Consider the following 12,467-nt stretch of genomic DNA (forward strand, 5'->3'; position numbering starts at 1 on the left):
TGAGCAATACCATGGCTGTGACAATAATCAGTTAAGATTGGCTGACTGGCAGATGAGTGGGAATAAATTGGGCCTTTTCTGCTTGTCTGCCAGTGACTCCTGATGTTCTGCTGGTGTTGGCATTGGGTCCTTTATTATTCACGTTATATATAAATAATCTGGTTGACGGAATTGACAGCTTTGTTGTCAAATTTGCGGATAAGGCAAAGATAGGTGGAAGAGCAGGCAGTGCTGAGGAAGCAGTGAAACTGCAGAAGGCCTAGGGCAGATTAGGAGAAAGGCCACAAATGTGGCAGAAGGGATACAATGTAGGGAAGTGTATGGGCATGCACTTTAATAGAAAGAATAAAGGTGTAGATCATTTTCTAGATGAGGAGCGAATTCAGGAATCAGAGATACTGTGGTGAACTAGATATACGTGTCTGGACTGCTCCTGTGGCTCCTCCCACAGACCCCTGCTGACTGCTCCTGTGGCTCCTCCCACAGACCCCTGTATAAAGGCGACTGTGGGCTGTTGCTCTTCCTCATTCCCCAGGATGTAGTGTTGTTCATTCTTCCAGTCAATAAAAGCCGATACCTCGCTTCCTACGTCTCAGCGTGAGTTATTGATGGTGCATCAGATACAAAAAGACTTGGGAGTCCTCGTGCAGGATTCCCTAAAGTTTAACTTGCAAGCTAAGTCAGTAGTAAGGAAGGCAAAGCAATGTTAGCATTCATTTTGAGAGGACAAGAATATAGAAGTAAGGATGTAATACTGAGACTTTGCAAGACACTTGTGGTATTGTGAGCAGCTTTGGGTTCCCTATCTAAAAATGTGCTGGCGTTTTTAGACAGGGAGGAATTTAAGGACGATCAGGATAATGTGTGAGAAGTGTTTGATGGCTGAGGATCTCTGGTTGCTCAAGTTTAGAAGAATGAAGGGGGATCTCATACAAGCCTGCCAAATATTGTAAGGCCTAAGTAGAGAGAACATGGCGAGGATGTTTCCAGTAGTGGGAAAATCTAGAACCAGAGCCCATAGCCTTAGAATAGAGGGATGTCCCTTTAGAACAGAGTTGAGGAGGAATTTCTTTAGCCAGAGGATGGTGAATCTGTGGAATTCATTGTCACTGATGGCTGTAGAGACCCAGTCATTGGGTATATTTAAGGTCAAGGTTTATAGGTTCTTGATTAGTAAGGGCATCAACAGGGAGAAGGTAGGAGAACTGGATTGAGAAGGTTAATAAGTACCTTCCATGATGGAATGGTGGAGCAGACTCAATGGGCTGATTAGCCAAGTTTTCTTTCTAGTTGTATTGTAAACATCAGCTTATCCTTTTTGTATTTTATTTCTGGTCACTGATGCATACTGAAGGGCTCTGACTATGCAAATTATACAGGGATAAGTCATGAGTGTAGGCCATAATTTAGATCGTTCGTGATCTCTTAGTATTCTTTGTGATCTTCAAAAGCATCTTGACTTTCTAAAGGATGTAAAAGAAGCAAGACCCTTCACTTTGCATTTAATCCATACTGAGCAAGTCTCAGGAATGGGGTCAACCCAGTAAAATCAGCTCTTCAATGTCCCAAGATATCTCGACAAAAAGATTGAAGGCCAAATTGCTGGAATAATTTAAGAGATTTTTCCAGAATGAGACAGGGGAAGTTTCAGGTTTATATGGGAGAAATATGGGATGGCTGTGGAAGCCAAGTGACTGGCTATATTTAAAGTAGAGGCTGATCAGTTCTTGATTAATATTGCCTTCAGAGGTTACAGGGAAAGGGCAGGAGAATGGGGTTGAGAGGGGTAATAAATCAACTATGATGGAATAGCAGAGCAGACATGAGGGGTCGAATTCTGCTCCTGTCTAATGGTCGTATAAACAAATAACCTGTGCAACCGCACTTGTCATCGTGATTTTAAAAATGAAATACTTCTTCAAGTAACTCTTTGTAAAGTGATTTTTTACTATTAACCTAGAGTAAATCTACTTGAAGTAATAGAAGTTACTACCCTCAGTAATTGATTTTACCAGCAATAAAACTATTTTGAAATGCGCTGTGTTCATTTCTGACACCGGTCATTTTCCTCCACAACTTATTGCTACATTGATCTGCATAGCAATGCCTGCCCTAGAAATTCTGAAAGTTCAAAGCTCAATCTATTATCATGATACCATATACTATCTTGAGATTTATTTTCTTGTAGGCATTCAAGTAGATACAAAGGAACTCTTCTTGGGCTTCCAGTTAGAAACCGGTATCAGTTTTAATCAAAGTTTCAATAACAAACTCCATCATCTTCATCAGGTATGATGCCTAGCTGCATCTAGTCTGGTGGTAAATACACCCCAATTGTCGTGATGTATCCTAGGTCGTCGTTGACCAGCATAAGCTGGGATTTGAGCTTTCTTATGGGTTTGTGAATGGTAATCCAGCATTTCTTCAGGATCCTGACAATCCTTCCAGAAACTGTGGAAAAATAGGGAACACAAGCAGTAGTGTTGGGTTCCTCCTTGTTGTTAGTTTTCCTGGTTCTTCCATCTGCTGTTTTAAGAGCCCGTTTGATTTCCTTTGCCTTGCAGCCATTCTGTAGGAATATTGTGTGTAATCATCTTAATTCCTCATGGAGACGCATCCACAAACCTGTAACAATGTTCAAATCCCATCCAATGCGGGTCAAAGATAACCTGGGACTCTGGATGCCTGGCGTTTACTGGATTCCCTATGAATGCGGAGCTGTGTATATTGGTCAGATGGAACGCACAATAAAAACCTGCATCAAGGATCATAGGGGATGTATTCCTTTGGGATACCTAGAGAAATCAGCAGTAGCAGAACATCGCATACGCAGTGGCCGCAGGATAGACCAACAGGACAAAACTACTGTACTGCGCCAATGACTTTTGGGACCTCCTGGTGAAGGAAGCCATTAAAGTAAGGCTAGAGAATAAGAATTTTAACAAAGACAATGGTCTCGCTCTCAGGAAGAACTGAAATATGATTGTAAACAAGGTGTGTCAGCAGCAACCTGCTTGGTTGTGGACTAACCGATCAGGAGGGATGGATGACGAGGGTATATATACCACCAAACTAGATGTGCCTAGACATCATCCATGATGAAAATGGCAGACTGTGTCATCAAAATGTCGGTTAAAATCAATACCTGTACCCGAATGGAAGCCCAAAAAGAGTTTATTTGTCATGTACACCGGAAAAGATGAGATAATTTTTTAAAATAGAATCAGTGAAAAACTACATACAAAGGCCCACAAACAACTAACGTGTAATAGAAGACAAGCTGTGTATGAACAAAAAGATACAAATAACAATAGTAAATAATATTGAGAACATGAGTTGTAAAGTCCTTGAAAGTAAGTCCATAGGTTGTGGAGTCAGTTCAGAGTTGAGGTGAGTGAAGTTGTCCACAATGGTTCGGGTGCCTGAAGCTGTGAGACGTGGAATCAGATACTTTTCTGTGATGAAATGGGGAATTCAGTCCATCAAATCAACAGCAGTATTTATCTCCATGATTTGATAACCATTCCTTCCTCACTTTCTAATTTCTTCAATGTTCTTTTCTTGCACACCTATCTTAATTTCTTTTCCCTCAGCAACTGCTTAGCAAAGAATTACTCACTACAATCACACTTAGTGAGTTTTAGCTCTTTATAGATGTGATTTCCATTGTAGGTAAATCATTCTTGTTTAGTTTTGTTCCTTCTGGGCTCACTGTTCCTTCCCTATTCCTTTAGAATGGATCACTCTTCTGCTCTTTATGATTCACTCTCTCAAAAACCTAGAGAGTGGCACAGCTGATAGCCTCACAGCCCCATTGACCCAAGATTAAATACTGACCTCCAGTGCTATATGTATTTTTGTATGCTCTCCTCATAACCATGGGGACTTCCTCCAGTATCTCAGAGACATCCAGATTGATAGATCAGTTGATCACTGTAGTTGTACGCCTAGTATGTCAGTGAGTGGTAGAATCTGATGGGGAAAGCGAGGAAGGCAGAATACATTATTAAGAACCCTCATCATTCAGGACCTGCTCTCTTCTCATTACGACCATCAGGGAGGAGGCGCAGAGGTCTGGAGACACACACTCAACATTTTTGCTTCTTCCCCTCCACCATCAGACTTCTGAGTTGACGATGAATCCATGAAGACTATTTCATTATTTAGCTCTCTTTTAGTACTTCTTAAACATATTTCTTGTTGTAACTTATAGTATTTTCTTATCTTTGCATTGTTCTGCTGCCACTAAGCAACAAAATTCACCACATATGGCAGTGATAATAATTCTGATTCTGAGCTGATGGGAATGTGGGGAGAATAGAAGTGTGATTAGTGTAATTAGTTGCTTCATAATCAACAAGGACTCAGAGAACCAAAGAACCTGTTTCCCTGCTGCATGACTTTGTAACCAATGGCATAGTGTCTCTGTACATGGTGCATGCAGCGAATAGGATTCATGGTCAACGGTGCAGAGCCTTCTCCCAATAAAAGTCATGTCACTATTCTGTACAAATCCAGAGAACAGCAAATAGTTGTATAAAGTCAATCCAGTCATCCATAGCGTTTTGAGCGCCAGAAGTAATTGATAGGGAACTGCCTGTGCGGCTGGGTAGCAATGTAACCTCCTCAAAATTCATTAACTCCCCTGCTATCCATAACATTTATGGGTATAATTCCCATCTATTTCACTTCCCTGGGAAATATCCACACCAACTCAACTTTAGTTATTCTGTGTGCATTTAATCTAAGATAGGAAAGTAAGCAGCTGCTTGTGGAAAGGGAATATTGGAAAGTATGGGAATTGGTATATGACGCAGGTGAGAATACCATGTGGTAAAGATGACCATGTGGCACACACCCCATGTAATTCCAGTTGAATAATGTCTCTGCCTCTGACCATGAGTTTTCTGTACACTTGAGAAAAGAACTGGATGAGTTTATGAAAAGAGAATTTTAAACAGTTGGAGATTGAGAGAGAAAACACTATTTAAGTTGGTGAAAATGCATGAAGGAGTGACTGGGTGTGATCTCTGTGCAGATAACGGGCCCGCTGGTGACAGAAAGACTGGGACAGCGACGGTGTATGTCACGGTGATGGATGTCAACGACAATCGACCCATCTTCTTGCAGAATACCTATGAGGCCAGTGTCCCTGAGAACATCACAGTGTCCACTAGCGTGCTGCAGGTGAGTTGTACAGAGTACCTGGACAATTTGTAGCAGAAAGCCAGAACATTAAATGGACATATGATATTTTATCATCCATTTCTATAACCTCACCACCCTTTCCGGTAAGATGGCGGTGCCGCTTAGTCGCAGCGGCCTCTTCGGGTCCAACAAAGGTTGCAATGTTTGTCTTCCACGTTTTTCTTAGGGATGCAAAACCTTGTTGGACATTAGTAATATAAAATACTGGAAGTCAGGTTCATTAGTGAGACCAACAGCAGGGGAGCTGCATGACCTTGGATTGTTGCATGGACCAGGCCCTCACACCATCCCATCGCCAGTTACAGCCATCCAGGGCAGGAGGCGCTGGAAACAGTGTGAGAGAACAGAGAAGTGTGGAAAAAGTGCTAGAATTTGTGGTGGGTTAAAGGTGGGTTTCCTGGCAGCCCATTCCAAGCACGCTTTGTAAAGAAAAAGCTTACCCTGCATGTTCTCTCACCTTGAAGTATTCTATCCCAATTAGAGGATTCAGAACATCTACTCTATTTATGCCTTTCATAATTTTATAGATTTCTATGAGTTCTTTCCTCAGCCTCTGACACTCCAGAGGAAACAATCGAGGTTTGTCCATCATTTTAAAACAGAACAGACCATGTGCAGGCAAATCAGAGAAGTTAGTTTGGCATTGTGGTCAGCACAAACACGATGGGCTAAAGAGCCTGTTCCTATGCTGTACTCTTCTATGTTCTATGCCAGTCATTCTCAATTTACCAACCAATCCTTGGTTCGTTACTAATTAGGTAATTATTCTGAAACAATATATCAAACTCCTGTTTGTAGAAGCTTACAATCCAAAAATTGCCTGCCATGTTTTCTACATTTTATCAGGACTTGAATCACAGTGGCTTCATTAGTTGCTAAGTGCTTTGGGAAGCTGTAAGAATGTGCTAAGTACTGAAGAAATGCAAGTACAGGTTTCCCCCACTAGCCGAAGGAAAAGCGTTCCTATGAAACGGTTCGTAAACTGGAATGTTGTAAAGTGAATAAGCAATTACCATTAATTTATATGGGAAAAATTTGTGAGCGTTCCCAGACCCAAAAAATAACCTACCAAATCATACCAAATAACACATAAAACCTAAAATAACAGTAATATATAGTAAAAGCTGGAATGATCTGATAAATACTCAGCCTATATAAAGTAGAAATACATTTCTGCAATCATTGTAGAATGTCTAGCGTAGCGAAAATCTCACTACGTAGCGCTACTAGCGTAGTGGAAATAGTCTCAGCGGAAGCAGTCTCTCCAGTAATCTTTAAGCTATGAAGCTGCCAAATCATACCAAATAACACATAAAAATATACAGCCTATATAAAGTAGAAATAATGTATGTACAGTGTTGTTTCACTTACCGGAATTGGGAAGACAGCGAGCACACTGACGATGGTGTGTTAGGCTGAGTCGTCGGAGGTTGGGGTGCTCGGCAATTTTTTTCCAATAAATTGCAGTTTTGTCACAGTTAAACACTTGCTTATATGAATAACCACCTTCTGTAATTATTTTCTTCAGTTCTGCTGGGAACTTTTCGGCAGCATCAGTATCAGCCGAAGCACTCTCTCCAGTAAACTTTAAGCTATGAAGCTGCCCTCGCCTCAGAAACCGATCAAACCACCAATGACTACCTTTAAATTCCACTTTTGCAACACTCTCATCACAATCATCCAATGCTTTCTGTTTCAGCTTATTAAAAAGACTGACTGATTTCTCCTTAAGTATAAGATAACTTAACAGAACACCACGCTTTGTACACCCATCAATCCACTCAAGCAATAGACTTTCCATTTTATCCATTATTGGATGTCAACTAAGAGAGACCACTTTGCTACGAGCAGAACCAACATTAACATCGGCAGTTTTCAAGATTCTTTCTCTCTATATCGTCTCAGGCATATAGATGAGGGTAGTGCGGTGGATGTGATCTACATGGATATTAGTAAGGCATTTGACAAGGTTCCACATGGTAGGCTTATTCAGAAAGTCAGAAGGCATGGGATCCAGGGAAGTTTGGCCAAGTGGATTCAGAATTGGCTTGCCTGCAGAAGGCAGAGGGTTGTGGTGGAGGTAGTACATTCAGATTGGAGGGTTGTGACTAGTGGTGTCCCACAAGGATCTGTTCTGGGATCTCTACTTTTTGTGATTTTTATTAACGACCTGGATTTTGGGGGTAAAAGGGTGGGTTGGCAAGTTTGCAGACGACACAAAGGTTGGTGGTGTTGTAGATAGTGTAAGGGATTGTCGAAGATTGCAGAAGATATTGATTGCCTGGGGAATATTGATAGGATGCAGAAGTGGGCTGAGAAGTGGCAGATGGAATTCAACCCAGAGAAGTGTGAGGTGGTACACTTAGAAAAGACAAACTCCAAGGCAGAGTCCAAAGTAAATGGCAGGATACTTGGTAGTGTGGAGGAGCAGAGGGAGCTGGGGGTACATGTCCACAGATCCCTGAAAGTTGCCTCACAGGTAGATAGGGTAGTTAAGAAAGCTTATGGGGTATTAGCTTTCATAAGTCGAGGGATAGAGTTTAAGAAACGCGATGTAATGATGCCGCTCTATAAAACTCTAGTTAGGCCACACTTGGAGTACTGTGTTCAGTTCTGGTCACCTCAGTATAGAAAGGATGTGGAAGCATTGGAAAGGGTACAGAGGAGATTTACCAGGATGCTGCCTGGTTTAGAGAGTATGGATTATGATCAGAGATTAAGGGAGCTAGGGCTTTACTCTTTGGAGAGAAGAAGGATGAGAGGAGACATGATAGAGGTGTACAAGATATTAAGAGGAATAGACAGAGTGGACAGCCAGCGCCTCTTCCCCAGGGCACCACTGCTCAGTACAAGAGGACATGGCTTTAAGGTAAGGGGAGGGAAGTTCAAGGGGGATATTAGAGGAAGGTTTTTCACTCAGAGAGTGGTTGGTGCGTGGAATGCACTGCCTGAGTCAGTAGTGGAGGCAGATCACTAGTGAAGTTTAAGAGACTACTAGACAGGTATATGGAAGAATTTAAGGTGGGGGGGGGTTATATGGGAGGCAGGGTTTGAGGGTCGGCACAACATTGTGGGCCGAAGGGCCTGTAATGTGCTGTACTATTCTATGTTCTATGTTCTGTGTATAAATAATGCGAATGGCGGACGCAGGTAAGTTCAACGCGCGGACAATATCCTTACTTCATTCACCACGATCGAAACACTTAATTATGTCTAGTTTTACTCTAAGTGTAACACCCTTATGAGCTCTTTTAGGCTTTTCCGATATCTTAGAACTCATCTTGCTAATGGATGCACAAAATAAATCGAGATAAAGCACAGATGCTCACAGGTACATGCTTAAGCACGTGGCGGCTAGAATGCAGTTCCAGGGGAGGAACTTGGCTGCTCGCAGCGCGCACTGCCTTTTCTCATAACAGTGAAAACACCTTCTGTTAGCGAAAACAGGTAACTGATGTAGGTCTTTCGTAACAGCGAGGTGTCGTAAAGCGAACGTTCAGAAAACGGGGGCCACCTGTCTTAGACTTGCTTAATCAATGAAGTCAACACAAAAAAAGACTGAGGCTTCAAACACACACTCTGTGGCCACTTTATTAGGTACCCCTACTCCTAATAAAATAACCACTCCGAGTGTATACTCGTGATCTTCTGCTGATGTGGTTCTTCCACTTCAAGGCTCGATGTGTTGTGCATTCAGAGAAGCTCTTCTGCACACAGCTGTTGTAATGTGTGGTTATTTAAGTTACTGTTGCTTTCCTGTCAGCTTGAAACCGTCTGGCTATTCTCATTTGACCACTCTCATTAACAAAGCATTTTTACCCACAGAATTGACATTCACCTGATGTATTTTGTTTTTTGCACCATTCTCTGTAAACTCTAGAGATGGTTATGTGTAAAAATCCCAGAAGTCAGTAGTTTCTGAAATACTCAAACCATCCTGTTTGGCATCCTCACCGTAAAGCTATGTGCTCTAGAGTTCAATAGTTCTACCCTGGGAAGAAAGAATTAGGATGATCGAGGATTCCAAGAAAGAGCAGGATGAAGAGTTGATAATATTGAGATCGAGGTTTGAGTACGCAGGGTTAAAATAGTACACTGCTGTTACTGAAGAAACACAATTATGAGAAGTGTGGGTATTGTAATCAGAAAGAAACCATTGTGCAAGTACTGGTGAGATGCCTAATATAATCAGTGGGGGGGGGGGATGGTTGATTTTAAAGTCATCCTAGAATAAATTACAATTTAACATTAACAATATTTTGCAGAGAGGATCACAGGATTATTGCTTCAAATACATAGATCAGTTCATTAACAATACAGGTCTTTCTTTTATAGAATTTGATACAAATATAAATACATAGAATTTAGCTATCCTGACCCTCACTCCAGTTCAGAAGGTGGCAGTAACGCACTTTAAAGCTGTTTGCCAACCGCCACAAAATTTCAGAGGCAGAAGAAACAGATTCTGACCATCTACTCTATCTATGCCTTTCGTAATTTTATAAACTTCCATCAGTTCTTTCCTCAGCCAACGGCACTCCTGAGGAAACAATTGAGGTTTGTCCATCATTTTGAAACAGAACAGACCATGTGCAGACAGTTCGGATAAATTGGAGCGGTATAATGATTAGAACAAACGTGACGAAAGGCCTCTTCCTATGCTGTACTATTCTATGTTCAATGCAAGTTACTCCCAATGTTCTAATCAGTATGTGTCCCTAATTCATTATGAATCAAATAATTATTCTGAAGCAATATCACATTCCTGTCTGTAGAAGCTTACAGTCCATCAGTTTCCTGCCATGTGTTCTATATTTTATGAAGGATTGAGTCGCAGTGACTTAATTTGTTGCTAAGTGCTTTGGGAAGCAGTAACAATTCGCTAAGTGTTGAAGAATTGCAAGTATTAGGTTTGCTTCATCAATCAAAGCTTCAAAAATATGATTCAAATTGGTCAGACTAGTCTTTCCTCTCCCTTGTGCCTTGAAGTTGTGAAATGCTTTATTTTTTAGCAAAACACACAGTCAGCAGGGTTAAAGACTCGAGAAAACATTAGTAAATTCTTTTATGAAGGAAAAAAAAATCAACACTTTGGAGCTTCAGGATAAATTTACATCCAAAACTACTTCCAGTATGGAGCAGACTGATTTTCACTGTTCCTTTTGATGGATGTAGTAATCCTTTTTCCATAAGAAGCCAGACACTGGGAATGTTTAGTAAATAAACACATTGATCCTTTAACTAATCCGATTGGTCTGTTGTATGTGATTAATTTCTGCCAACATGTGAAATGTCTATTTCCCATGTTAAATCTGGCTGCCGTTCAATAGTTGCCTGTTCAAATGTTTAACAGACAGTATTTAGCGTACAATCTTGGCTGGGAGCAGGCAAGAAAGTAAGGTTGTGTCTTACATACTGTGTCTGTTTCCAAACACTTGTAGAAGAGCAACAGAGTCAGATTGAAAGAAGTAGATAGACCAGTAGCAGAAGGTGGAGGTTGCTTGAGTGCACCGTGCTTTAAGAGCATCAACCTCACTTGACCCCTCTACCACCCTGCCAAAATCCTGTCCCAAACAGGGTTGCCATGGTAGCTTAGCATTTCAGGGTGCCACAGTAGCATAGTGGTTAGTATGACGCTATTACAGCTCTGGGCATTGGAGTTGAGATTTCACTTTCCGGTATCCTTTGTAAAGAGTTTGTACATTCTCCCCATGAATGCATGGAGTTCCTCTGAATGTTTTAATTTCCTCCCACAAGTCCAAAGACGTTAGTCAGTTAATTGGTTTTGTCCTATGATTTGGCTACCATTAAATAGATAGGTTACCAAACAGTGCAGTTCATTGGGCTGGAAGGACCTGTTCTGCGCTGTATCTGTAAATAAAAATAATTTTGGTGTAATTTCTGATTGGAGCTTTTTATATAGACCTGCAGCTAGAGAATGCGGTGATGGGGACCATCCAGTCTTTGCTGTCAAGAGTAGTTAACTTCCACTTCACAGCTCTCCATCCATAGCCTTTCAACTTATGGATCCTCATCCTGTAAGGTAGTAGGTGGTTACTATCTCCTGGCTCCGACTCCACTTGGGTGAAAATATTCTTCTTCAACTTCCCTCTAATTCTTCTACCTAAGTCAATGTTCTCTAATTATTTAATCATTTGAGTCAGGAGAATAAATCCTTCTTTCCTTGGCTTCTCATAATTTTATCCGTAATGAGTTTTCACTTCTGTTTGCTTTGTAAGTCCACCCTAATCAGCCTCTCTCCTTAACTATAATTTTCTAGCTCCAGTGATGTTGATTGAAGTCTCCTCACTACTCTCTGTATTGCTGCCTTGTCTTTGTCATGACGCAGTGTCAAATGATGTAAGCTTTACCTGAGCTATGGCCTGACAAGTGTTCTATGCCAGTGAATACGCTTGCAATATCATAACTCACATTCCAGTTCTGCAGGTCCCTTGGTGCCAGGAGTCCCTCGAGTCCTAGCAACATCCTTGTAAATCTTTTCTGAACTCTTTCCAATTTAATCACATCTTTCCCACAGCAGGGTAACTAAAACTGAACCTAACACACCAAGTGCTATCCCGCCCAGGTCTTGTGCAACTGATTTGACTGGTGTTGATTCAAAACCTCAAATGGGGCCTCAAAAGGTGATGAAGGCTCAGAGAGTACTCAATAATGGCTCTGTCAGTCTGTTCAGCAGGATTCAATGGATCTTGTTAAAAGAAGAGCTGAAGTCCTTGGTCTATTTCTCAATCTCCTTCACTTAACAAACATCTGTAAAACATACTAATTGGTCATTCGTTTTATTGTAAGCCCTTGCTATATTCAGAATGTTCAATTTAATGACATTGATCCACTTAATGGTCCCTGATAGACTTCAGTGTAATTAAGTTTAATGCAAAGCACTTTGAGACTCTTGAGACTAGGAGATGAGTTGCAATGAAAGTAGAAGTTTTTGCTTCTTTGATAAATAAACTGGAATAGCCTAGTGTTAAATTGATAGTTGCCACACTTAGAAAATATGTATAAATATATTGAGGCTCAAAGAACAGCAGATGCTGGAATTTGGAGCATAAAACAAACTGCTGGAGGAACTCAACAGGTCAAACAGCGTCCACAGATGGAAAGGGATAGTCAGCAATTCAGCTCATGACTGTAAAGGAGTAATGACTATTATTTTATACTTTATATCTTCCCATTCGCTCTCCAGCACCCAGGTAGGGGACACCATGATGTAGCACCTGGACTGAAATTCCCAGATA

The 12,467-nt window shown here is 41.1% G+C and overlaps 1 protein-coding gene across 1 annotated transcript in view; it reads left to right on the plus strand.

The window, feature by feature from the left end:
- Positions 1–12,467, plus strand: part of cdh23 (cadherin-related 23) — a 1,051,763-nt gene that overhangs the window by 655,695 nt on the left and 383,601 nt on the right. Inside the window, exon 27 of the mRNA XM_073025359.1 lies at positions 5,039–5,187. Within this exon, the coding sequence (XP_072881460.1) occupies positions 5,039–5,187 (149 nt within the window). The remainder of the gene's footprint in view (positions 1–5,038; positions 5,188–12,467) is intronic.

The sequence above is a fragment of the Hemitrygon akajei genome, chromosome 21 (assembly GCF_048418815.1).
Source record: "Hemitrygon akajei chromosome 21, sHemAka1.3, whole genome shotgun sequence".
In the NCBI taxonomy this organism is placed as follows: domain Eukaryota; kingdom Metazoa; phylum Chordata; class Chondrichthyes; order Myliobatiformes; family Dasyatidae; genus Hemitrygon; species Hemitrygon akajei.